This window comes from Physella acuta, unplaced genomic scaffold, assembly GCF_028476545.2.
Source record: "Physella acuta isolate Inbredline_101_S28 unplaced genomic scaffold, ASM2847654v3 ptg000108l, whole genome shotgun sequence".
In the NCBI taxonomy this organism is placed as follows: domain Eukaryota; kingdom Metazoa; phylum Mollusca; class Gastropoda; family Physidae; genus Physella; species Physella acuta.
Genome location: NW_026731628.1, coordinates 344,820 through 371,587, shown reverse-complemented (window position 1 = coordinate 371,587; position 26,768 = coordinate 344,820). Strand labels below are relative to the sequence as shown.

General features: G+C 37.1%; 1 protein-coding gene across 3 annotated transcripts; it reads right to left on the bottom strand.

The window, feature by feature from the left end:
* Positions 1–1,760: 1,760 nt before the first annotated feature.
* On the bottom strand, positions 1,761–26,652 carry LOC131933745 (protein crumbs homolog 1). 3 transcript variants are annotated; one of them, XM_059290348.1, is made up of 28 exons: positions 26,254–26,652; positions 24,084–24,230; positions 23,751–23,957; positions 23,056–23,196; positions 22,141–22,354; positions 21,108–21,622; positions 20,499–20,625; positions 20,009–20,142; positions 19,487–19,615; positions 18,804–19,034; positions 18,451–18,564; positions 18,070–18,183; positions 17,416–17,717; positions 16,837–17,187; positions 16,267–16,596; positions 15,547–15,709; positions 14,878–15,022; positions 12,228–12,454; positions 11,441–11,662; positions 11,131–11,319; positions 9,307–10,767; positions 8,605–8,710; positions 7,814–8,022; positions 7,291–7,482; positions 4,959–5,123; positions 3,713–3,849; positions 2,755–3,505; positions 1,761–2,152 (listed from the first exon to the last, which is right to left on the bottom strand). In XM_059290348.1, the coding sequence occupies exons 1-28, from the start codon at positions 26,315–26,317 to the stop codon at positions 1,908–1,910; spliced, it is 7,332 nt and encodes a 2,443-aa protein (XP_059146331.1). In that variant the 5' UTR covers positions 26,318–26,652; the 3' UTR covers positions 1,761–1,907. The 3 variants fall into 3 exon arrangements, with proteins under 3 accessions (XP_059146331.1, XP_059146333.1, XP_059146332.1); XM_059290350.1 differs by having other exon boundaries at positions 3,283–3,505; XM_059290349.1 differs by having other exon boundaries at positions 24,084–24,227.
* Positions 26,653–26,768: the final 116 nt, after the last annotated feature.

Here is a 26,768-nt window from a genome sequence, read left to right as displayed (position 1 = left end):
AGATATGCAAGATATGAAGACCACAGATATGCAAGCCACAGATATGCAAGCCAGAGATATGCAAGCCAGAGATATGCAAGCCAGAGATATGCAAGATATGAAGACCACAGATATGCAAGCCACAGATATGCAAGCCACAGATATGCAAGTCACAGATATGCAAGATATGGAAGCCACAGATATGCAAGCCAGAGAAATGCAAGTCACAGATATGCAAGCCACAGATATGCAAGGCACAGATATGCAAGCCACAGATATGCAAGCCACAGATATGAAGGCCACAGATATGCAAGTCACAGATATGCAAGCCACAGATATGCAAGCCACAGATATGCAAACCACAGATATGAAGGCCACAGATATGAAGGCCGCAGATATGCAAGCTCGTGATACGCAAGCCAGAGACAAGCAACAGCAGCAGACGTTTGAGCAACCACCAGATTTTCTCCTGACAGCCAGCATGGCATTTTACCCCGACAGGAATACAAATGCTATTCAGACAAGTGGGCAGCAACTGGTCCTTCGCGAGCACCGCCACGTCGTCTGTCCAGTTGTCCAGTCTTCCTCTAGAGAAGACAATTATTACGATCGTGAGCGGCGACGTCACATAGTCCAGTCTCCTCCCCCTCCCGTCTATCAACATCCGGTGTTGCGAGTACAGCATCAGCAGCTGGAACAGGATGTAGAAAACCAGCGCAACGATGGCCACCTGCAGATTCCACACGTTTTTCTGCGTTTTATTTTCCCCCACCGAGAAGGCACAAACAAACCTCGATTTTCCTACACACAAGTAAAGCGGACACGAGAAATCAACGTGCCCACCCAAGTGGCTTCTACCCAGGCGCGCCTACACAAAGTATACCCCAGCGATATCATGTTGTCAATGACGGGCATCCTGTACATCATAGTGTACCTGCCAGTGGCACTGTACCTGTTGTACACAGCGGACACACCAACGTATCGCTTCACGGACGAGTCGTTTCATCCATACGTCATCGCCATCTTGCTCAAAGCAACGTTCGAGTCTCTCATCTATTTTGTTGGACTACAGTGTGTGCCCTACTTGCCCTAACCCTATTTTGTTGGACTACAGTGTGTGCCCTACTTGCCCTAACCCTCATCTATTTTGTTGGACTACAGTGTGTGCCCTACTTGCCCTAACCCTATTTTGTTGGACTACAGTGTGTGCCCTACTTGCCCTAACCCTCATCTATTTTGTTGGACTACAGTGTGTGCCCTACTTGCCCTAACCCTATTTTGTTGGACTACAGTGTGTGCCCTACTTGCCCTAACCCTATTTTGTTGGACTACAGTGTGTGCCCTACTTGCCCTAACCCTCATCTATTTTGTTGGACTACAGTGTGTGCCCTACTTGCCCTAACCCTCATCTATTTTGTTGGACTACAGTGTGTGCCCTACTTGCCCTAACCCTATTTTGTTGGACTACTAGCCAATAGTATATAGGCAACTATTTTGAAAATAAAAATCTCTGCGCAATTAATAACAACAAAACAAGCCATTATTTAGATTTAATTTTTTTAAAATATTTAATTATGTAAGTCAGTTGTAAGTACAAAATTTTAAAATGTGACATTTTTAGGTAGTTTTAACTAGTAGTATTTGGCTTTAAATATATTGAATTATATTGTCCCCTTGAACACCTAATAATACTGTTGTTAAAATTCAATCATTGATTCAATGTAAAATAAAATTAAAAAATTATATTATCTCCTGTATAAAAAATAAACAAATGGATGACATAGAAACCTAATGATAGTTTTTAAGTTGCTCTTTTTGTAACAGTGATCATATGCCTGCCATTCTATACACACATCTTAATGTTCTTATTCAAGAGAAAGTAAAATAAGTGTAGGAGCCACAAATGTAAACACCTGTCTAACACTCATTCATATAAGTAACTCTCTTCTGTCAGAAAATTTGTTTAAAGCGATGCTCCCATTTCTGACCTGCCCCTCCACTTCTGCTGGCTTGTAGATGCCATGTGTCTTCTTCCTCCTCTTCAACTGCCAGACCGTCAGAAGTATGATGAGAATGATAATAGCAATAATAAGAATAAGAATGGCCGCCAAGCCTCCCTCACTTAGATCAGAGGTCGTCACAGTTTGAGGAAGTAATGTTTCACAGTGCTGACCTAGAGAGTACACAAATAAAAAATAAATTTCCTAAGCTCTGTGTAAATTTATTGTTGCTATTTTAGGCCTATGTAGGCACATTTTTAAAAACAAAATCAATTTACTTTTAGACCAACTACTTGGGAACTTTAGTTACACTTTTATTGAATTATTCATTCAATAAATGTGCCATGACAACACTGTTGTAAATCCTACTGTTGTTAGATGTGCACAGCGGTTGTCCACAGTGTTTCTTCCAGACTTTTATCTCGGGGGGGGGGGAGCACTTGATATTTTTGGGGAGGGCGGTCAACATTTTCCAGTGGGGGGGGGGGGGGACACTAGAAAAAGTATATGTTTACTATTAAATTCCATCTCGTTCAAGGGGCGGTAGACTTTATTCGGAAGGGGGGGGGGGGGGCAGAGCCCCCATCTCTTTCGAAGAGATGCCTGGAAGAAACTCTGGTTGTCCATCAGATCCCAATCTCCTACCGTGTGGTCCCATTCTATGATGCCACTTCAGGATCTCACCCAAGAGTCTCACACAAGGCATTCATCTCTATGAACACATATTAGTGTCACACTCAAGGTATTCTACTCTGTTAGTGCCACAAAAGTTTACCTGTGCTGTCATTCCCACAGTGACAGTAGTAGCCACCTAAAAGTTTACCTGTGCTGTCATTCCCACAGTGACAGTAGTAGCCACCTAAAAGTTTACCTGTGCTGTCATTCCCACAGTGACAGTAGTAGCCACCTAAAAGTTTACCTGTGCTGTCATTCCCACAGTGACAGTAGTAGCCACCTAAAAGTTTACCTGTGCTGTCATTCCCACAGTGACAGTAGTAGCCACCTAAAAGTTTACCTGTGCTGTCATTCCCACAGTGACAGTAGTAGCCACCTAAAAGTTTACCTGTGCTGTCATTCCCACAGTGACAGTAGTAGCCACCTAAAAGTTTACCTGTGCTGTCATTCCCACAGTGACAGTAGTAGCCACCTAAAAGTTTACCTGTGCTGTCATTCCCACAGTGACAGTAGTAGCCACCTAAAAGTTTACCTGTGCTGTCATTCCCACAGTGACAGTAGTAGCCACCTAAAAGTTTACCTGTGCTGTCATTCCCACAGTGACAGTAGTAGCCACCTAAAAGTTTACCTGTGCTGTCATTCCCACAGTGACAGTAGTAGCCACCTGGGATGTTGACACACTGTGAGGCTAGATGGCAGCCGTGTGTTTGGTTGGAGCACTCATCCACATCTGTCTGACAGAACTGACCAGTGTAGCCGGTGCTGCTGCAGTTGCAGGACAAGACACCGCTCACATCCAGACAAACTCCATTGTTGGAACAAAATGTAGAACTGCAGCTGTTTAGTTTGGTCTGCAATGAAATTATTTTGCCAAAAAATGCCCGCACATCTTTAACTTTAAAGTTTTTGCAGCTAAAAACTTGCTCAATGTTGCTTTTATCACTTCAAATAAAATTCTTAAATAAAACTTTTGACTTTGCATTCTTGGCTCTAAATTTGACCGCACGTGTTTTTCTTATTTGTGAACATGACAAAGTTTTAAGCAAGTGATAACCCACCTCACAGAAAGTGCCTGTGTAGCCTGTTCCATTACAGACACATGTGTATTGTCTGACACCATCAACACACCTGCCATTAACACACCTGTTGTTGACACAGTCATCAATGTTCTCTGTACAGTTGGCACCTGTGAAACCTGGCCAGATTGTTGTAAACAGACATTTAGTGGTGGCCAGATTGTTGTAAACAGACATTTAGTGGTGGCCAGATTGTTGTAAACAGACATTTAGTGGTGGCCAGATTGTTGTAAACAGACATTTAGTGGTGGCCAGATTGTTGTAAACAGACATTTAGTGGTGGCCAGATTGTTGTAAACAGACATTTAGTGGTGGCCAGATTGTTGTAAACAGACATTTAGTGGCGGCCAGATTGTTGTAAACAGACATTTAGTGGTGGCCAGATTGTTGTAAACAGACATTTAGTGGTGGCCAGATTGTTGTAAACAGACATTTAGTTGTGGCCAGATTGTTATAAGCAGACATTTAGCAGTTGCCAGATTGTTGTAAACAGACATTTAGTGGTGGCCAGATTGTTGTAAACAGACATTTAGTGGTGGCCAGATTGTTGTAAACAGACATTTAGTGGTGGCCAGATTGTTGTAAACAGACATTTAGTGGTGGCCAGATTGTTGTAAACAGACATTTAGTGGTGGCCAGATTGTTGTAAGCAGACATTTAGTGGTGGCCAGATTGTTGTAAACAGACATTTAGTGGCGGCCAGATTGTTGTAAACAGACATTTAGTGGTGGCCAGATTGTTGTAAACAGACATTTAGTGGTGGCCAGATTGTTGTAAACAGACATTTAGTGGTGGCCAGATTGTTGTAAACAGACATTTAGTGGTGGCCAGATTGTTGTAAACAGACATTTAGTGGTGGCCAGATAGTTGTAAACAGACATTTAGTGGTGGCCAGATTGTTGTAAACAGACATTTAGTGGTGGCCAGATTGTTGTAAACAGACATTTAGTGGTGGCCAGATTGTTGTAAACAGACATTTAGTGGCGGCCAGATTGTTGTAAACAGACATTTAGTGGTGGCCAGATTGTTGTAAACAGACATTTAGTGGTGGCCAGATTGTTGTAAACAGACATTTAGTTGTGGCCAGATTGTTATAAGCAGACATTTAGCAGTTGCCAGATTGTTGTAAACAGACATTTAGTGGTGGTATCTTACAACAACACTACAACAAAACTACCACAACACTACAGCAAGCAAAATGTTTGAACCTAACAAAATCATCCTGTACCTGTTCCTGTACAATCACAAGAATAGCCTCCAACTCGATCTATACACACCCCAGCATTGCTGCATGGCTGAAGCTGACAGTCATCTTTGTTCTGCCCACACTCAGCTCCTGTCCAGGCTACTGGACATTGACACTTGTAGGAGCCATCTGTGTTTACACAGGTGCCTGGTTTGGGGGCAGTCAAATATAGAGGGAAATACACTAACAGAATAGATGCCTAGTTTGTAGTCAAATATAGAGGGATATAGACACACAGAATAGATGCCTAGTTTGTAGTCAAATATAGAGGGAAATACACTAACAGAATAGATGCCTAGTTTGTAGTCAAATATAGAGGGATATACACACAGAATAGATGCCTAGTTTGTAGTCAAATATAGAGGGATATACAAACAGAATAGATGACTAGTTTGTAGTCAAATATAGAGGGATATACACACAGAATAGATGCCTAGTTTGTAGTCAAATATAGAGGGATATACAAACAGAATAGATGACTGGTTTGTAGTCAAATATAGAGGGATATACAAACAGAATAGATGCCTGGTTTGTAGTCAAATATAGAGGGATATACACACAGAATAGATGACTGGTTTGGGGCAGTCAAATATAGAGGGATATACACACAGAATAGATGCCTGGTTTGTAGTCAAATATAGAGGGATATAGAAACAGAATAGATGCCTGGTTTGTAGTCAAATATAGAGGGATATACATAAACAGAATAGATGACTGGTTTGTAGTCAAATATAGAGGGATATACAAACAGAATAGATGACTGGTTTGTAGTCAAATATAGAGGGATATAGAAACAGAATAGATGCCTGGTTTGTAGTCAAATATAGAGGGATATACAAACAGAATAGATGCCTTGTTTGTAGTCAAATATAGAGGGATATACAAACAGAATAGATGCCTGGTTTGTAGTCAAATATAGAGGGATATAGAAACAGAATAGATGACTGGTTTGTAGTCAAATATAGAGGGATATACAAACAGAATAGATGCCTGGTTTGTAGTCAAATATAGAGGGATATAGAAACAGAATAGATGACTGGTTTGTAGTTAAATATAGAGGGATATAGAAACAGAATAGATGCCTGGTTTGTAGTCAAATATAGAGGGATATACAAACAGAATAGATGCCTTGTTTGTAGTCAAATATAGAGGGATATACAAACAGAATAGATGCCTGGTTTGTAGTCAAATATAGAGGGATATAGAAACAGAATAGATGACTGGTTTGTAGTTAAATATAGAGGGATATAGAAACAGAATAGATGCCTGGTTTGTAGTCAAATATAGAGGGATATACAAACAGAATAGATGCCTTGTTTGTAGTCAAATATAGAGGGATATACAAACAGAATAGATGCCTGGTTTGTAGTCAAATATAGAGGGAAATAGAAACAGAATAGATGACTGGTTTGTAGTCAAATATAGAGGGATATACAAACAGAATAGATGCCTGGTTTGTAGTCAAATATAGAGGGATATACAAACAGAATAGATGCCTGGTTTGTAGTCAAATATAGAGGGATATAGACAAACAGAATAGATGACTGGTTTGTAGTCAAATATAGAGGGATATACACAAACAGAATAGATGACTGGTTTGTAGTCAAATATAGAGGGATATACAAACAGAATAGATGACTGGTTTGTTGTCAAATATAGAGGGATATAATATAGACAAACAGAATAGATGCATGTGCCTGGTTTGTAGTCAAATATAGAGGGATATACACAAACAGAATAGATGACTGGTTTGTAGTCAAATATAGAGGGATATACAAACAGAATAGAAGCCTGGTTTGTAGTCAAATATAGAGGGATATACACAAACAGAATAGATGCCTGGTTTGTAGTCAAATATAGAGGGATATACAAACAGAATAGAAGCCTGGTTTGTAGTCAAATATAGAGGGATATAGACAAACAGAATAGATGACTGGTTTGTAGTCAAATATAGAGGGATATACACACAGAATAGATGCCTAGTTTGTAGTCAAATATAGAGGAATATACACAAACTGAACAGATGACTGGTTTGTAGTCAAATATAGAGGGATATACACAAACAGAATAGATGCCTGGTTTGTAGTCAAATATAGAGGGATACACAAACAGAATAGATGACTGGTTTGTAGTCAGGGATATACAAACAGAATAGATGCCTGGTTTGTAGTCAAACATAGAGTGATATACACAAACAGAATGAAACATTTATTGCATGTGTATTGCTATAAAAATATTTAAGTAAAATAAAGTTTCTGTTTTTTTTTTTTAAATCAGCTGTCTAAAATAATATACAAAGATTCATGTGATTAACCTCCATTATAACATTTATTTTGTCCTTGACATTCATCATCATCTGTTTGACATAAGCTCCCATGGTAACCAGTGCCAGCACAGTTACAAGAAAAACTGCCAACTGAATTCAGACATGTCCCCTCATGTTGGCAGGGATTCTGTTGGCATTCATCCAGATCATCTGCACACTGCAGGCCTGTGTAACCTGTTCCTGCAGACATGGCAAGATGTTTCTCCTATAAATTATACTTACAGTACAGAGAATACAATTTTCAACATGAATACTCTGTTAGGCCAATATGTCAACATATCTCTATTTTACATTATTGTTATACAATAGATGTTACAGTTTTGAAGGTATTTTTTTTCAAACTAAAAATTAAGCTGCTAAAGATAGAGTAAAATGAACATCCATAAAACAAACATTTTTTTAAAAGCTAGAAAAAGAGACTATACAGTGTCTAGTTTAATTACTTTTAAACCAATGTAAAATAAAGTGTAATTTAAAACCCAACTATATAATTAATTATCAAGTTTTTTACCTGTACAGTTACATAAGTATGAAGGGGAAACAAGAGAGCAGTTTTCTCTCTGAATGCATCTCTGTGTTTGACAAGTTTGATTGAACCATTCACAAGGGCTGTTGACATCTGGACAGCTACACAGACCTCTGTATGTGCAGACACCTTGGTTAAAACATGGCTGGCTGTAGCATGGGTCTGTCAACACTGTACAGTCAGAGCTAGTGAAACTGTAACAACAAACAAACACATAGCTTGATATAGACTTGTTCAAACAGTTTGACATGTGGCACATAGCTTGATATAGACTTGTTCAAACAAGTTTGACATGTGGCACATAGCTTCCTATAGACTTGTTCAAACAAGTTTGATATTGGTTCATGTGGCACATAGCTTGATATAGACTTGTTCAAACAAGTTTGATATGTGGCACATAGCATGATATAGACTTGTTCAAACAAATTTGACATGTGGCACATAGCTTGATATAGACTTGTTCAAACAAATTTGATATGTGGCACATAGCTTGATATAGACTTGTTCAAACAAGTTTGATATTGGTCCATGTGGCACATAGCTTGATGTAGACGGGTTTTTGTGTTAAGTACACCATCTTACATGACTGAAAGTACATGTCAGAAAGAAGTATTACTATTGTAAATCAGTACCAGTCCTCACAAGCCATTGATAAAATCTGTAATACTAAAGCAACCAAGGCAGGGCAAACTGACACTGTAAATTATGTGTGTGTGTAAAAAAAAATTTAAAATTGAAAAAAAAAACTGAAATATAAACGTCAGCACTGTCCTTACCCTGGGGAACACAAGCACCTGTAGGAGTTGACCCCATCAACACAGCTGCCTCCATTTTTACATGGATTACTGGAGCAATCATTGATGTTCTCCCCACACAACATTCCTGTCAAGATCGTTTGTTTTGTTAGATTCATACACAAATACAAACATATGGGTAGCTGTGACAGGTTGTAAGCATGGAATTTGTATTTACTAAGGTGAAAATATAAGGGGAGAGAAGAAAGTGAAATTTTATTTTTAGGTATCCAATGAAAAGCAGTTTAGGTTATTGCATTACTTAATTATTTTTTTAAACTAAGCAGCTTTTTTAAAGAAGAATTTTTGTAAATTAAGTCATGATTTGTTATGTTGGTTATTGTTTGCTTTTGTCTTCAAACAATATGTCATACAATGCAAATCTAAATTTTGAAAAACATGTTGTAATTTAATTTCTATTATATAGTAAATAATGTTTTGGAAATAATATTTTAAAAACACTTCATCAGAAAATTTTCAGATCCACAAGAAATTTAGAAAATTTGTTTAATCTTATAATTTTTAAAATTATATTTTTTTTTAGTGTTTAGGTTTGTGTTTTACTAGAATATATCTCATATTTTGAATTTTAACTACAATTCTGATGTAAATATTTATCTTAAATCAACTGTTTAATAAATAATAGTTGTTTTGTTCAGTCAGAGCAAGTTGAGATGAACACACCTGTATATCCTGGTAGACACAGACAGGTGAAATTGGCCCCACTCCCTAAACACTGGGCATGGTTCAGGCAGGGGTTTGATGTGCAGCCTCTCATGTCCACCTCACAACTCTCACCAGTAAATCCAGCAGTACAGCTACAAGCGTAACTGTTGACCTTATCAAGACATGATCCACCATTTTGGCACGGTCGTGTGCTACACTCATCTATGTTAGCCTGACACAAGCTGCCAGTAAATCCTGGGCTACATGTGCAGGTGAAGCCAAGCGCAGTCAGGCTACACGTTCCACTGTTGGCACACGGCTGAGACTGGCATGGGTTGACAAAAGTTTCACATTGTTTACCTGTGTAGTTCACAGGACACACACAGATGGAGCTGCTACTTGATGCAGGTGTGCTATCCAACATGCAGGTGCCTCCATTAAAACAGGTGTTTGTTGTGCACTGATTCACAGGTACTTCACATGTTGTTCCAGTATACAAGGATGGACATAAGCAAACAAAAGATTCCTGTGTGTTACGACATTGGCCTGAATGTAAGCATGGACTTGATGCACAGTAATCAACAAACTGGCAGTTAGCACCATAGTAACCTGTAGAACAGTTACATGTGAACGTATCTATTTCAAGTAAACAAGATCCATTGTTTAGACATTTATTTTGTAGACAATAATTGTAGCTTTGACACTGCAAACCAAAATATCCGTTGACACACTGACATGTAAAGTTTGTTAAACTGGTGCTTGATGTGACATCTGAAAAGGCTGTCTTAGAGTAGCATGTGCCGCCATTAAAACATGGCTGGGGTATACAGTAATCCTTGAACTCACACTGTGGGCCGGAGTATCCATTCATGCATCTACAGGTATAATTATTGAGTGAGTCCACACAAGTCCCATTATTAAGACAAGGGAAAGAACTGCAGTTGTTAAATTGCTGCTCACAAAATCTCCCTGTATAGCCAGGTAAACAGTCACAGAAAAAGTCCCAGGCATTAAGAGACACACAAGATGACGTCTGATTGGTCACACACATGCTATGGTTGCAGGCTTGGACCGGCGTCTCACAGAACTGACCAGTCCAGTTGTCGCTGCACTGACATGAGTAGGACAGGTGTTGGTCAATGCACAGCCCACCATTCTGGCAGGAATTGTTGACACAATCATCAGAGCTGGTGCTACAGTTTGGGTTGACACAATCATCAGAGCTGGTGCTACAGTTTGAGCCTTCCCATCCTGCCAAACACGGGCACTGGAAGCTGTTCCATTGATCCACACAGTAGGAATTGGCTGGACAGGGGTTGATGAGACACACACTGTCACCCGTACAACCAACAAGTGTATTGGTGGCACTGACCACAGCACCAGGGGAGATGCCATCCACAGCATAAAGCAGGGGCTGGTTGTTGAAGGAGATTGTACCCAGACATCCTTTAAAGTAGCCCACTAGAGTTGAAGCATTGCCTGGGGTGACAGAAGTTGGTCAAAGATTTCATTAAAATGTGTTTATAGAAAATACACACAGAAAATATGTTGGTTTCTTTAAATCAAAGATAATATTTAATAAAACTTAACAGATATGTCTATGTAGCTTTTTTTTATTCTATCAAAGCAATTGCTGTTATATTTTATATTATTCTAAGCTTTTAAATTTAGAAACTTATACTCCTATTTCTACGATTGATTTTATATATTATAAGTTCTTGACATAAGTGTTTAAGATATCAAAGGAAGAGCAATGAAAGTAACAAATAAACATTCTTGACATTAGTGTTTAAGATACCAATAGAAGAGCAATGAAAGGAACAAATAAACAAGTTCTCCAACCTGGATTAACTGGCCTAGCTCCTATATAAATGTACATTGTACTGTTTAAACTCGTGTCAGATGGGTTAAACTGTGCATCAAGAAACAGATTGGTTCCTTCTAAACTAACAACAAAAACTGATTTCTCTCTTCTCCATGATAAGGTGTGCCAGACACCATCTGAGATCTCTATGTCAGATTCTACCAGATCTAAAAATAGATTCGTCATTTTTTGAATGAATGATTTTTTATTTATTTTAAAGTGCAAATTTGTTTAACTAAGATAGCTAAGTTCAAACTTTCTCTAACAAATGAGATCAATTTTACTCACCTTTACTAAAACTGCTATAGATTTGTACCTTGTTGTTGGAGTTTCTTATCTCAATAAAGTTCCCTACAGCACCAGTTGAGTTTAAAAACTGCAGCAACAAAAGAGTTGATGTGGCTTGTCTAGTACGGAACTCCAGCACCCCAGAGTCCCCAAAGGAGAAAAGTGATCTATCTAACAGGACGAAGGAATAACTGCTGACTCCATTAAAACTTGCTGACAGAGCTGAAACAAAGGAATAACTGCTGACTCCATTAAAACTTGCTGACAGAGCTGAAACAAAGGAATAACTGCTGACTCCATTAAAACTTGCTGACAGCTGAAACAAAGCAATAACTGCTGACTCCATTAAAACTTGCTGACAGCTGAAACAAAGCAATAACTGCTGACTCCATTAAAACTTGCTGACAGAGCTGAAACAAAGGAATAACTGCTGACTCCATTAAAACTTGCTGACAGAGCTGAAACAAAGCAATAACTGCTGACTCCATTAAAACTTGCTGACAGAGCAATTTGTGTTTGTGATGGTGTTTGGTCGCTCATGAGATCTTTTACATATGTTAGCAACAAAAGCTTTTATGAATGAAAGCAAATTAGTTTTATTTTATAATTTTCAGTGCATTCAAAAGCTTGTTGCAAGAAAGGTTTTTTATATTTGTTTTTTTCCTGTTTAAGTGTGTTCATTAAATAAAAAATAACTGATTTATATAGAGAGTAGTGCTTAACTACAAGTATGGTTTTTTCAAATGCTTGCCAAGTATGATGCTGAAGAAAATGTAATAAACTTTACCCTGTGAGCAGTTCTCCCCCGTGTAGCCTACAGCACACTGACAAGTTGGACTAGTCCAGCTGAGGCAACAGACACCTTGATTGAGGCAGGTTTTAGACAAGCAAGCCTCTTCTACCTCGCATCCTGCTCTAGCTGGGGCTGGATCATTGCCCAGGGGAGTTGCAACATTTCTTGACAAATCCAGTAAATTATTATTAATTGTCACATTTCGTATACACCCACTGATGCTGTAAAGAAATATAAAATTTGAAATGCATTTCGAAAGACCTACTTTTTAAATTTGTATTAAAACTTTATAAAAGGCATTAAAAGCAGAGCTGATAAGTGCTTTTAACCCTTTCCCCGGCGACTGGGTGTAATCGACCCGAAGTCGCTATATTTTTGCTCATATCTCGAGTCTCGTTTTATAAATTTTTCTGGGCCTCATTCCCATCTATAAGGTGGTTGGGGTCGACACATTAGAGGTTGTAAATTTAAAAAATATGCGTAAAAAATTTTTTTATGAGGGTTTGAAATTTTTTTATACGGTCCCTGGCAACTGGGTGCTACACACCCGTACACAATTTTGAATGGAAAAAATATTTATAACTTATAAACTGGCTTCTAAATATTTGTTTTTACTCATTGTGGGTTAAGCCATTGTGTTACATTTTCAAAGTTTAACTATAAATTAACAATCTGAAGGTATTTGATTAACAAAAATATCAAACCGATTGAAGTAATCAACTTTAGTAACAAAATAATAGAACATTAAGTTCACGTTTTAATAATTTGCACCTCAGAGAGCTCAGTTGTTAGTTAAAATTAAAATAACTGGACATTTCCTTTTGCTGGCAGGGAACTTTAGTTTTTCTTTTTATAAAATATGGGCACCCTTTTAGTGGTGTTACATGAGTCACAGGTCCAAAATATTTTAATTCCATACTTATCGGAATTGCTTGGTATGTATTGGATAAATCTACTCCCACCTCTAAAATCAACCACTTGCTAATTAGTAATGATCTCTCCAGAAACATAACACCTTTCTAAATTTGAATGGAATATCTACCATAATGGAAGCAAATATACCATGAGCCTGATGGACTGTTAGTGTTATTATTGTGAAGTGAATATGACCCAGAAGGTTGCTGAATTTCTTCATAGAAAATTCTGCCTTCAAAAACTTCCATAAGCAGAACTGAATTGACATACAACTAAATTGTTATTCTGCAGAGTGCCAGTGTCTCCTCTTGCTTTCTCTCCATCCCTGCTAATGCAGTCAAATATTGGTTGTATTATTTTTTTGTATTCATGCACAGAAGAAATATTTAGGGTCAGACTGTTTATAAATTTCCTGGGATTAGCACTTCATGCAGTGGTCTAGTGTACTGTTACTTTGTCTTTCCTGAAAATATTTCTTTTTCTTCACTTTGCACCAGCCGTTTCATTTCATTATGAGTGCCAACTGTTGACACATTATTGATAGTTGAAATGCAGTATATTGGGTAGACCTCGTCATCAGAGCTGCTTGATACTTATGGCTGCCATTCTTTATCTTCTACCTCTGATACTAGTAGTTCAGACTCAAAACTTGTTGGTCATTTTCACCTGCTATACTAAAACTGGCAAATACATTCCTTTATCATTAGCACTTGAGTTTAGACAAAAGCGTTCAAGACTTGTTTCTGTTGTGTTCTCAATAACGTTTGTGACTATTTATAAACCTTACTCTCAGGGTCACAACCTGTAGAACACCCACTTCACTTCCAGTTTGATCAATTAATTGCCCAGTATTAACTTACAAGCAGCATTACAAAGTTGTTTTGCCTTTTTGTCCTCATTCGTACTCCTAATGAGGTAAATGTCAAGTTACTCTAAAAGGCTTGAATGTCTCTATCTACATTCCAGAGCTCCCTAAAAGAGTACAAATCACTATATATGTCCTCCCACAGGCAATCTTACCCCTGCATTTCATTAACCTATTGTAACTCTAAACTACAGTTCTGTCTGTAACTGCAAGTCAGAGCTCCAGCAAAGAGTATAAATCACTACATGTGTCCACCCACAGGTTAACTCTTGCTTGAGAATCCCATCAACCTGTAGTATCATATTACAGTCCTCCCATTGTCAACAACATGTCTTGTGTTCCTAATGGCCACAATGCCCTGAATACCTTAACTGTGTCAGTATTGTTACCCACCCCACAATGAACAAAGAAAAGAATTTACTATAAGAAAGTCTTTGGGTGTGATCCACCCAGTTGCCGGGGACAGGGTACCAAATATGTTGCCGGGGAAAGGGTTAAAAATGAATATTTGGGTTATTAAGTCTATTAGTTCTGTGGTGCTGCTTTATAGTGGCAATGGTCCATGCAATATGGAGATGACAGAATGGATGAGGGGTGGGCTCACTTGCTATTGTTACCTATGTTCTCCTAGGTATTACAAATTATAGTGATAGAAAATGTATGTTATAGGGTAGCACTTCTATGTAGAAATTTTAACAAAGTTTTGTGCATATAAAATGTTTGCAACAAATTAGTTTTTAAAAAGTACACTTTGCATATAAAATTAAATAGGCTGACTTCAATTAATAATAGCTGTAATTTGAATTATAGTTCTTACAATGATTAAACTAGATTTAGTTACATAAATATATAGATATCAATCACCTTAACTCTGAAGGCAGCCGAGGATTTCTATTTCTCCACTGGTCAAAAGCTACATGAAGTGCACCAAGATAAATTGGTCCAGTGGCAACAATCTGACTGCTAGCAGTGCCTGTTGCAGGTCCTAGTGGTCCAGATGGAGTAAATGCTGAAAATTTAGAAGTTAAATATTTGAATACATGAATAATAAATTATGCATCCAGTCAAAAAAATAGTCATAAGCTCCTAGATACTCATATATTTACTTAATAATACAAGAATTGATTAAGAACAGCAGAAAAATGATAAAGGAGTTTCCAGTGACACATTTGATATGTGATGACAGAAACTACATCCTGTGTTGTCAGGGGTGAATGTCAAATGCTAGATTTGACAAACCAGTAGATGAGTGAGATTCACTGATAAATTAACAGAATGCAATGTTATGGATGTTGACAACATAGGAAACCAGATTTCAACTAGTGAGTGCGCTATATTCAAGTATTTGGTTCATGTATTTGGTTCAAGTTTTTGGTTCAAGTATTTGGATAGAATCCCAAAATGCCACATTTTATTGATGTCCAAGAGATTGTTGTCCACTGAGATAAGTTTAGCCTTTAATTGTCTAGTAACAGCTAGGAAAGCAAGTAGAGTAGAGGTAAAATCAATGATCCATGACTAAAACATACAAACCATGCAGTGTGTAGAGTTGACCAACAAACTGTAAACTGACCGTGACCCAGCCCTGAAGGTTGCTGCCAAGTTTTAGGACACGGTCACGCCCTGTAGTCTGTGGCACCAGCTGCAAGTGAATCTGACCGTTGTCCAGACTTAGGCTGAACATGTCTGATGTCAGCTGGAGGTAAAGTCAACTGGGTTTTATCATACACAAACATTAATGTGGGGGTGAGTGGTACAGCATGAGTTCAACTCATGGGTAACTGGGTCTTTGAGTACACCCAGCTCTGATGGGTACCTGGCTTACATAAAGGACAGTAAATATGGTTGGTCATAGTCCTGACCACACAATCCTTTACTGTACCCTGTTCTAATTCATCTGCCCATCAGAAAGAGACATTTACTATTCTTATTTTGTTAAAAAAACTAACAACTGTTTTTTATTCAAAACATAGTTTGTTTTGATATGTGCTCCATTTATGTACACTGCTTAATTTATGAGGGTAGACTCTGTTAAATTATGCCTGACAAGTAAAGTCTTTTCATGTTAATATACCAATGTGGTATCTATCGCTGAAATTATAAAACTATATTCATATGAGTATATTTAAAGTAAATCAAATTAATCTAAAAAATTTAGGTTAGCAAGGGTATGAAAATGTATGATACCGTGTATAGCAAGGGTATGAAAATGTATGATACCATGTATAGCAAGGGTATGAAAATGTATGATACCGTGTATAACAGCAGCCCACTTCCATTAGCTGCATTAAACTCAAGTGAAAGCTGGGAGATAACTCCCCTCTCATCAAAGTACAACATGTTTTCCTTGTGAAAATTGGCCATGTTCTGCAGGGCACATGTTGGCCCTGTGAAGCCAGGGACACAGTTACATGACTGGTGTGTCCACATGTCTAGACACTTGCCCCCATTTTTACATGTGCTGTTTAAACATGGCACATGATCAGCGCAGCCAATCAGAGGAGTTGTAACAAGTTCTGGTGTGATGCCACTGTACTGTATGCCATCAGCCAAGTTTACAGCTCTGCTATTGATTATCAAATTCTGAAATTTTAAAAATTACTTACAAATTTTTAAAAATGTATGTTTCTTAAACAATGTGCTACCTAGTTTATTTAAAGGCCTGTTTTAATTAATCAGGTCAAAAGAATAAACACACAATATATATTTTTTAAAATTAACAAAAGAAATTGAAGTAGATGATGATGTTTGAGCAATGCTACCAGCCTCAGATCAACTGTTTTTATACATTTAAGTAAGTTAAAAATGACAGTTGTGGCTTACCCCTAAACATCCAATGAAATAGCTGTTCTGGAGAAGAATATTTCTGATGTATGGGGTGATGGTTTTCACCCCACCAAAATAAAAGACCCCATCAAAGTTCCAAGCAGTTGAGTTAACAAAGTCCATCTGTCTGTCACAGCTGCTGGTTGTGGAACACATGTTTGAATCCAGTGTTAATTTACAGTACTGATCCGCCATTCTGATCAGCACTGTATGACTTTGTATGGTTGATGGCTGGTCAGGTAAAAGGATAGAATTTCTCTGTACCTGCTCCCCATTGCTGGCAGAGATATAAAGTCTGGAGCTGAGCAGTTCTAATAGTAGGTGCTGAGGTAGATATGCTTTGGAATTCTGAAAATAGCATTAACTATTGTTTAATGATTATAAAATAAACGTTAAAAATTCTATAAATCTAATTCAGTGATGCTACATTTAATGTCAGAAAAATCTTTTCTTTGTTTTAAACTGATATGTATAATTTACATTTAAATTTTTTTTTAAAATAAGTAAAATAAAGAATTGCCTATTTTGACTCTTGATTTTTTTTTTAATGTAACATTGAAAAGTCCCTTAACTCACCCCTGTAAGTACTAGGATAACTCCATCTAAGACTGTTGTTGTAAATGTAAACTGGATTGTTATAACTGCACCGGTTGAGCTGAGCTCTTGGTTGATGTTTTCAATAAACTTATCAGTCAATGAGGTAAATGTGAGGAAGTCATTCCCATCAAAGGTTGCAGTTTTTATAATTTCACAGTTGGTGCCTGCCACCCCAGCAGGACATGAGCAGGAATACATGGCCAGCTGGGGCTCTAAACAAGTGCCAGCATTCAGGCAGGGGGAGGGGGAGCACTCTTGGATATCCTCAGTACACACAGGTCCTTAAATGTAAACACTAACATTAACAGAGGTCTTTAAATGTAAACACTAACAGTACACAGAGGTCCTTAAAGGTAAACACTAGCATTAACAGAGGTTCTTAAATGAAAACAATAACATTACTTTGAGGTCCCTAAATGTAAACACTATAATTACTTTGAGGTTCTTTAATGTAAACACTAACTGTACACAAATCTTTAAATTTAAACATTAAAAGTACAAAGTAATCCTTAAATTTAAACATGTACAGCACATAGAAACCCGTAAATTAAAATAATAAAATTTCACTTAAGGATTACAGAAATTATCCTAATATTATATTAAGTTTAAGTTGACCTTTAGTTATTCACCTACCTGTTAGTCCAGGTAAACAGACGCATGTGAAATTATTAATTTTATCTACACATGTTGATCCATTAGCACACGGTGCAGATAGACATTCATTAATATCTGACTCACAAGCAACACCTGGAGGTTTTTAAGACAGAATTTTTTATTTTAAAACATTCGTCTACTCTTTCTTTATCTCACCTGTGTAGCCAGGTAAAATTATGAGTTATCTCACCTGTGTAGCCAGGTAAAATAATGAGTTATCTCACCTGTCTAGCCAGGTAAAATTATGAGTTATCTCACCTGTGTAGCCAGATAAAATTATGAGTTATCTCACCTGTGTAGCCAGGTAAAATTATGAGTTATCTCACCTGTTTAGTCAAGTAAAATTATGAGTTATCTCACCTGTGTAGCCAGGTAAACACTGACAGACAAATCCATCGGTCACATCCAAACATGTACCATTGTTTCTGCAAGGCTGGAAGATGCACTCATCAATATTATAATCGCATGTTGGATCTAAAACAATGGTGAATTAAAATTTGTTGCAGGGCAAAGGAAAAAGTAAAGATGATGTGAATGTGTTTAAATTTTCTTTTATACACAACAAAATACGTGTAACAACATACTGTGTTGCAAATAAATTTTATCAAACTTATTTATATTGTCCAAATCATCATCATCCCTCCTTTGTGGCCCCTGGGGAGCAAAGGGCTGCAACCAAATATTGTCCAAATAGTCAGTTTTGTTAAACTTACTTGTGTAGCCCACAGGACACTGACATTTGAAGTAGCCAATGAAATCCAGACATGTAGCTCCGTTCTGGCAAGGGTTAGAGAGACAGTCATCAATATTTTCTTGACATGTCTCACCTGTCCATCCCACCTGACACTGACAACTGTACCTGTTGATGCCATCTATGCATGTGGCATTGTTATGGCAGGGCTTTAGGGTGGTGCACTCATCCACATTGGTCTCACACGACAAACCTACAACAATAGATCTGTAAATAGTGCTCTCAGCTACAACAAACCTAAAACAATAGATCTGTAAATAGTGCTCTCAGCTACAACAAACCTAAAACAATAGATCTGTGAATAGTGCTCTCAGCTACAACAAACCTAAAACAATAGATCTGTGAATAGTGCTCTCAGCTACAACAAACCTAAAACAATAGATCTATAAATAGTGCTCTCAGCTACAACAAACCTAAAACAATAGATCTGTGAATAGTGCTCTCAGCTACAACAAACCTACAACAATAGATCTGTGAATAGTGCTCTCAACTACAACAAACCTACAACAATAGATCTTTATTTCAGTTACTTCTTGAAACAACAAACATCAATAAAATATTTTCGACTTTCTTGTACAAGTTTGCATATGTACCAATGTAAAAAAAAAACTGTATATTTGAAAAATTGTCATGCCCTTCTATTACCTGTGTATCCAGGTAAACAGTTGCAGGTAAAGTTTATCCCATCCGTCTCATCAATACAGGTGGCATTATTTTGGCATGGATTTGGGTCACAACTAGAGAGTTTTGTAGAGCAATTGCTGCCAGTAAAACCTATAAATAGAGGCAAGTCCAATCAGTGGGGGAATCTTGTTTTCTGCTTTTTTTTTCTTAATGTCTAAGTAGAAATAAATGAAAGGCACAATGTGTACAAAATCATAGTTTACAGCTGTTTGGATATTAATGATTCACTTTACTTTGATATTGAAAAATATAAATCTTCTTGAGCTATAAAATTTATTAAAATTTTTCCACTTTTACTTTAAACTGCTAACAGTAAAAACAACTTTCTTGACGAACAAACATACATAAATATTACGAAAACATCAATAAATTAACAAAACGTATTATTGATTTTTTTCTCTCATTGTTTAGCAATTCCTGACTATAGATTTATTAGGCCTACTAGTGTTTCTAATGAGAGTATATAAATTACAAAAGGTTTACCAGCAGTGCAAATGCATGAAGATGGTCGACCAATTCCTTCAAGACAAGTTCCCCCATTCACACAAGAATATGTGTTACACTCTACAATGTCTGTTTCACATCTTGCCCCAGTCCAGTAAACTGGACACACGCAACTGAAACATTTACAATTTGCTGAGTAATAAGTCAATAAATATCCAATTGTCAATCTACCAAGTCAATAAATATCCAATTGTCAATCTACCAAGTCAATAAATATCCAATTGTCAATCTACCAAGTCAATAAATATCCAATTGTCAATCTACCAAGTCAATAAATATCCAATTGTCAATCTACCAAGTCAATAAATATCCAATTGTCAATCTACCAAGTCAATAAATATCCAATTGTCAATCTACCAAGTAAATAAATACCCAATTGTCAATCTACCAGGTCGATAAAAATTCAAACAATATCTGATGTTCTAGTTAGAGCAAAGCAGATATCTAAAAAGAAAAGGTGTAAACTAACAAATATCCTGGTGATCTGTTAATACATTGTCCATTATTGACACAAATAGATGGAACAGCTAAGCATTCGTTGATGTCTTGACCACAGTTGGGGCCAGTCCATCCAGGTAAACATACACAGCTATAATCTGGTGTAGTGGCATACAGCATATTTTGTATTGTCAAAAACATATTAGTTAAAACATTTTATAGAAAATTAAGTTAAACATAATCTTTAATAATTCTAATTATATCATACTATTTTATTTCAGGATTCTTTCATGTTTAAAATGCAAGAGAATACAGGCCACACTATACATATGTTATGTGTAGTGAAATCCATGTAATTATTATATGTATTGTTTTCTAGGTTTTGTTGTTTACTTAACACCCTCAAATATTCATCTGTTATAAGAGTTAATTATGTAGGAAATGTTGTGCTTTTGTATGTAGGGTATAGAAGATTAAGGTTACATTAACAAGACCATTTATAGACTAAAAATGTGTTTCTCTGCTTTACTTTAGTTACAGACTTGCATTGTTAACCACCAGCAACCCAGAGTAGGCCTATTTGTTATAGACTTTTTAAAGAAACATATTGTACTTTCATTTGAGCAGAAACAGGACTTACCCAGAATGCCCTGAGATGAACAGGTTCCTCCATTATGACAGGGACTGGACATACAGGCTGTCAGCTCCTGCTCACAGAGTGTCCCTGTAAATTTGGCTGGGCAGGCACACTTCAAGTTTCTCAAAGCTTCTTCTGTGTTGACCGAGGATCTGTTGACAGATGCCACTTGACCAAGATAAGAAAGGTCCACGCATGTCCCACCATTCTGGCATGGGTTAACTAGACAGTCATAGACGTCTGCTTCACAGCGTGCTCCTACATAACCCTGCACACAGGCACAGCCGTAACTGCTTGCATTAACCCTGTAGCAGGTGCCACCAAACAGGCAAGGACTAGGTGTGCAAGGGTCAAGGCTGGTGCCACAGTTCTGGCCAGTAAATGGAGGTAGACATTGGCAGATATAAGCTCCTTCTATAAATAGACATGAGCCATTATTGAGACAAGAAGGAGCTACTCTACAGTCAAAGACGTCTGTCTCACAAATCTTCCCAGTGGTGCCTGGTGGACATTCACATCTGGCAACACAAATTCAAAAGGTTAACGAACCACGTTAATTAACACATTTAGCAACACAAATTCAAAAGGTTAATGAACTACGTTAATTAACACATTTAGCAACACAAATTCAAAAGGTTAATGAACTACGTTAATTAACACATTTAGCAACACAAATTCAAAAGGTTAATGAACTACGTTAATTAACACATTTAGCAACACAAATTCAAAAGGTTAATGAACTACATTAATTAACACATTTAGCAACACAAATTCAAAAGGTTAATGAACTACGTTAATTAACACATTTAGCAACACAAATTCAAAAGGTTAATGAACCACGTTAATTAAAGGTAAACTTAATTTGTATTCATTAGTCCCTCTAAAAGTTTTATGTGCCTGACTAAGTCAGAGAGAAAAATAAAAAGATGGAAGTATTTGGAAGGTTCAAACCAGCTATTTTCTGACATTTCTCAACATAATTAGTTAAGCCAGTCATGGACTGACCAGAGTGATGTCCAGTAAAATAAAGGCCTACCTGTAATCGTTTAGAAGATCTACACAGACTTGCTGGCCTTGACATGGATTACTCTGACATTCGTTGTAGTTGGTCTGACAGAGAGGGCCAACAAATCCAGCCACACACTGACAGCTGAAGGTGTTTGGCTGGCCTTCAGTGCAGCTCCCATTGTTCAGGCAGGGATTGCTAGAGCACTCATTGATGTCTGTTTCACAGTGGGCACCAGTGTAACCTGTGTAACAGTACAATGTTACAGTATAATTTGTTTCTCAATGTTACAGTATAATTTGTATCTCAATGTTACAGTATAATTTGTATCTCAATGTTACAGTATAATTTGTTTCTCAATGTTACAGTACATTTGTATCTCAATGTTACAGTACATTTGTATCTCAATGTTACAGTACATTTGTACCTCAATGTTACAGTATAATTTGTTTCTCAATGTTACAGTACATTTGTATCTCAATGTTACAGTACAATTTGTATCTCAATGTTATAGTACAATTTGTATCTCAATGTTACAGTATAATTTGTATCTCAATGTTACAGTACAATTTGTATCTCAATGTTACAGTACAATTTGTATCTCAATGTTATAGTACAATTTGTATCTCAATGTTACAGTATAATTTGTATCTCAATGTTACAGTACAATTTGTATCTCAATGTTACAGTACAATTTGTATCTCAATGTTACAGTACAATTTGTATCTCAATGTTACAGTATAATTTGTATCTCAATGTTACAGTATAATTTAAATCTGTAAGTAAAATTATTTAAGGGAGTTCAGTTATCATAGCACATTCAGTTGAGTAAAACAATAAAACATTATGTAAGCATTAAATGTTAAAAACGTGTACTACATGAGTCTTTTAAAAATTAAATTCAAATGAAAAACATTTTATCTTCGAGAATATTTAACAACTAACCTGGTGCACATATACAAGAGTAGTTGATTGCATAATTCACACAAGTTGCTCCATTCAGGCATGGCATTGTGACACATAAATTCACCTCAAATTCACAATGATCACCATAGTATCCAGGTTTACAAAAACACTTATAACCACCTGATAGAAAGTAATTATAGAGAACATAGTAGGATTGCATTGTATAAAGAGCTAACTAAATTGTGCAACTCATTTATTTACACATAAATAATAAAATCCAAAAGTAGGAGCTTGAGATGAAGGGGTATGGGTGCTATAATGTTAGGGCTGTGAGTCTTTATCCTCATTTATTTCTGGGCTAAAATAACCTTTTTTAAAAAAATATAATATAAACCATCAATTGATTCATTTGAATGTTGTAGACCTACACACCTAAAGTTTTATCCACTTATGTTTAAACACATCTAGATTTGTACATACCTAATGGTTTATCCACTGATGGTTGTAGCCTACATACCTAATGGTTTATCCACTGATGGTTGTAGCCTACATACCTAATGGTTTATCCACTGATGGTTGTAGCCTACATACCTAATGGTTTATCCACTGATGGTTGTAGCCTACATACCTAATGGTTTATCTACTGATGGTTGTAGCCTACATACCTAATGGTTTATCTACTGATGATTGTAGCCTACATACCTAATGGTTTAACCAGTGATAGTTGTACATACCTAATGGTTTATCAACACAAATGCCATCATCCCCACAAGGACTCTGAATCTGACACTGACGAATGACCCCCTGGCACTGTGGACCTTCAAACTCTGGCAGACATTGACAACGGAAGTTGTTGATCAGGTCGATGCATGTTCCCCCAAAGTAGCAGGGGCTGCTGGCACACTCATCAATCTCAGAGGCACAGAGTTCCCCTGTGTAGCCTAGAGGAGATCACACATGATGTTATACAACAGCTTAAAACAAGAAAATACAAGAACTCATAGTAGAATAAAGTGTAAACAGTGGCAACTTACCAGGAGCACACTGGCACAGATATGGCAACTTACCAGGAGCACACTGGCACAGATATGAGCCAACTGTGTTGACACAGGAAGCTCCATTGAGACAAAGAGATGAGTTGAGGCTGCACTCATTGATGTCTTCAACACAGGGACTGGTGCCACAGTCTAGACTAGAGCTGGGTGCTTCACCTGCTGTGTACAGGCAAAAACTATTTCTCATTGTAATATACATTCTATAATATTTTTCTATTTATTGTAATATACATTCTATAATATTTTTCTATTTATTGTAATATACATTCTAGAATATTTTTCTATTTATTGTAATATACATTCTAGAATATTTTTCTATTTATTGTAATATTCATTTTATAATATTTTTCTATTTATTGTAATATTTAATTTTATTCTATAATATTTTTCAAATTTATTGTAATAAATGTGTAAATTTTTTTTATTTATTGGTATATGTAACCTATTGTAATCTATCATTGTATGTAATCAGTAACCTATTGTAATATTGTAATCTATCATTGTATCTCATCAGTTACCTATTGTAATATTGTAATCTATCATTGTAAGTCTTCAATAACCTATTGTAATATTGTACTCTATCATTGTATGTAATCAGTAACCTATTGTAATATTGTAATCTATCATTGTAAGTCTTCAATAACCTATTGTAATATTGTAATCTATCATTGTAAGTCTTCAATAACCTATTGTAATATTGTAATCTATCATTGTATGTAATCAGTAACCTATTGTAATATTGTAATATATCATTGTATCTCATCAGTTACCTATTGTAATATTGTAATCTATCATTGTAAGTCTTCAATAACCTATTGTAATATTGTAATCTATCATTGTATGTAATATTGTAATACTGGAGGATGCCTGTATGTTTTGTATCCACAGCTGACTATGTGACCCTCTTCCCCCCCCCCCCCCCCCCCCCATGCATGCTCTACTTTTTGGTGTGTATAGAAAACGAATGTGAGTAGACCAAGAGTAGAGAGCTCACCCTAGCTTGCCAGTAACTGACATAATATAATTATGACATTCACATATATGTTCACAGGCATAACCATGACATTCACAGATAATGTTCACAGGCATAACCCTGACATTCACAGATAATGTTCACAGGCATAACCATGACATTTCCCAGAGTAGACCAAGAGTAGAGAGCTCACCCTAGCTTGCCAGTAACTGACATAATATAATTATGACATTCACATATATGTTCACAGGCATAACCATGACATTCACAGATAATGTTCACAGGCATAACCATGACATTCACAGATAATGTTCACAGGCATAATCATGACATTCACAGATAATGTTCACAGGCATAACCATGACATTCACAGATAATGTTCACAGGCATAACCATGACATTTCCCAGAGTAAAAAGATCGATCACCAAACTAGTTCAACTGTAGACCAGATTGGTTTGTTTTTTATTATTAACAATAGAATCAATACAGAAGATGGGTGTGTTTACAGTCGGCAATAACAGAGAAGTTGTATTGATGGGAAGAGGTAGCGATATAATTACCATATGTAAGCCTATTTATAGAGGCAGCAAATTGGCCTATTGATGTGTTATATAATTACCAGGGCGTAGCAAGGGGGGGGGCGAGGGTGACACCAAGGCAAAAAATAGCAAAATATATAGAGAAAAATTTGAGGAGTGGGGGGGGGGGGTGCACATCGAAAATTCGTCCCCGGGAAGGGTCGCTACGCCTCTGGGGGTGACACCATTAAGTGCTGCACCGGGTGACACCCGACCTCGCTACGCCACTGATAATTACCAAATGTATTTCTTGTGACATCTGTTGGCCAATTGATGTGAAGGGGTAAGGATATAATGCCATTTGTATTTCTAGAGACATCTGTAGGCATATCTATGGACTTAATATTCATATCGGTCCCGATTGGGCTAATTCAGTATATGTGGTCAAGAAAAAAAGGACGTCACGCAATTTTAACCACTCCCCCCCCCCCCCCGCCCCCCAAACAAATTGTCGTTACACGTAAACAGAACAAGCCTTCGCCTCTTACCTAGAGATATGTCCTTAACTCTAACAACAACAGAAAAAGCCATTAAAATCATATTTATACCATAAACAAATGAGATATGTGACGTAATGTTACAGAAAAAAAGAGATATGACGTCAGTGTGAAGTATAATTGAAATGCCTACCTGCAAACATGACGCAGTTTTCTATTATCCAGACGGTCATTAGCCAACGAAAGATGGCCATCATCTCTCATCGTCATTGTTGTTTTTCATTTAAGTCAAGGAAGAGAAAAGTACCAACATTCGTCAAACAGAGAAAAGTACCAAGATTCGTCAAGATCTATTGAGGTTGAACCAGTCCGGTTGTTTAAACTGGAAAAAGTAGGTTTGAGAACAATTTCACTTGGTATTAATCATCTGCAACAGCCAGATGCGTAATTGTCATAATTGATGGATCCAGCACTGCTAGAGGAGGAGCTAACACCTGGTAGAGGTGGAGCTAACACCTGCTAGAGGAGGAGCTAACACCTGGTGAAGGTGGAGCTATCACCTACTAGAGGTGGAGCTATCACCTGGTGAAGGTGGAGCTATCACCTGGTGAAGGTGGAGCTATCACCTACTAGGGGTGGAGCTAACACCTGCTAGAGGTGGAGCTAACACGGGTGAGATATGCTGAGAGATAAGTCTCCAGCTTTGGT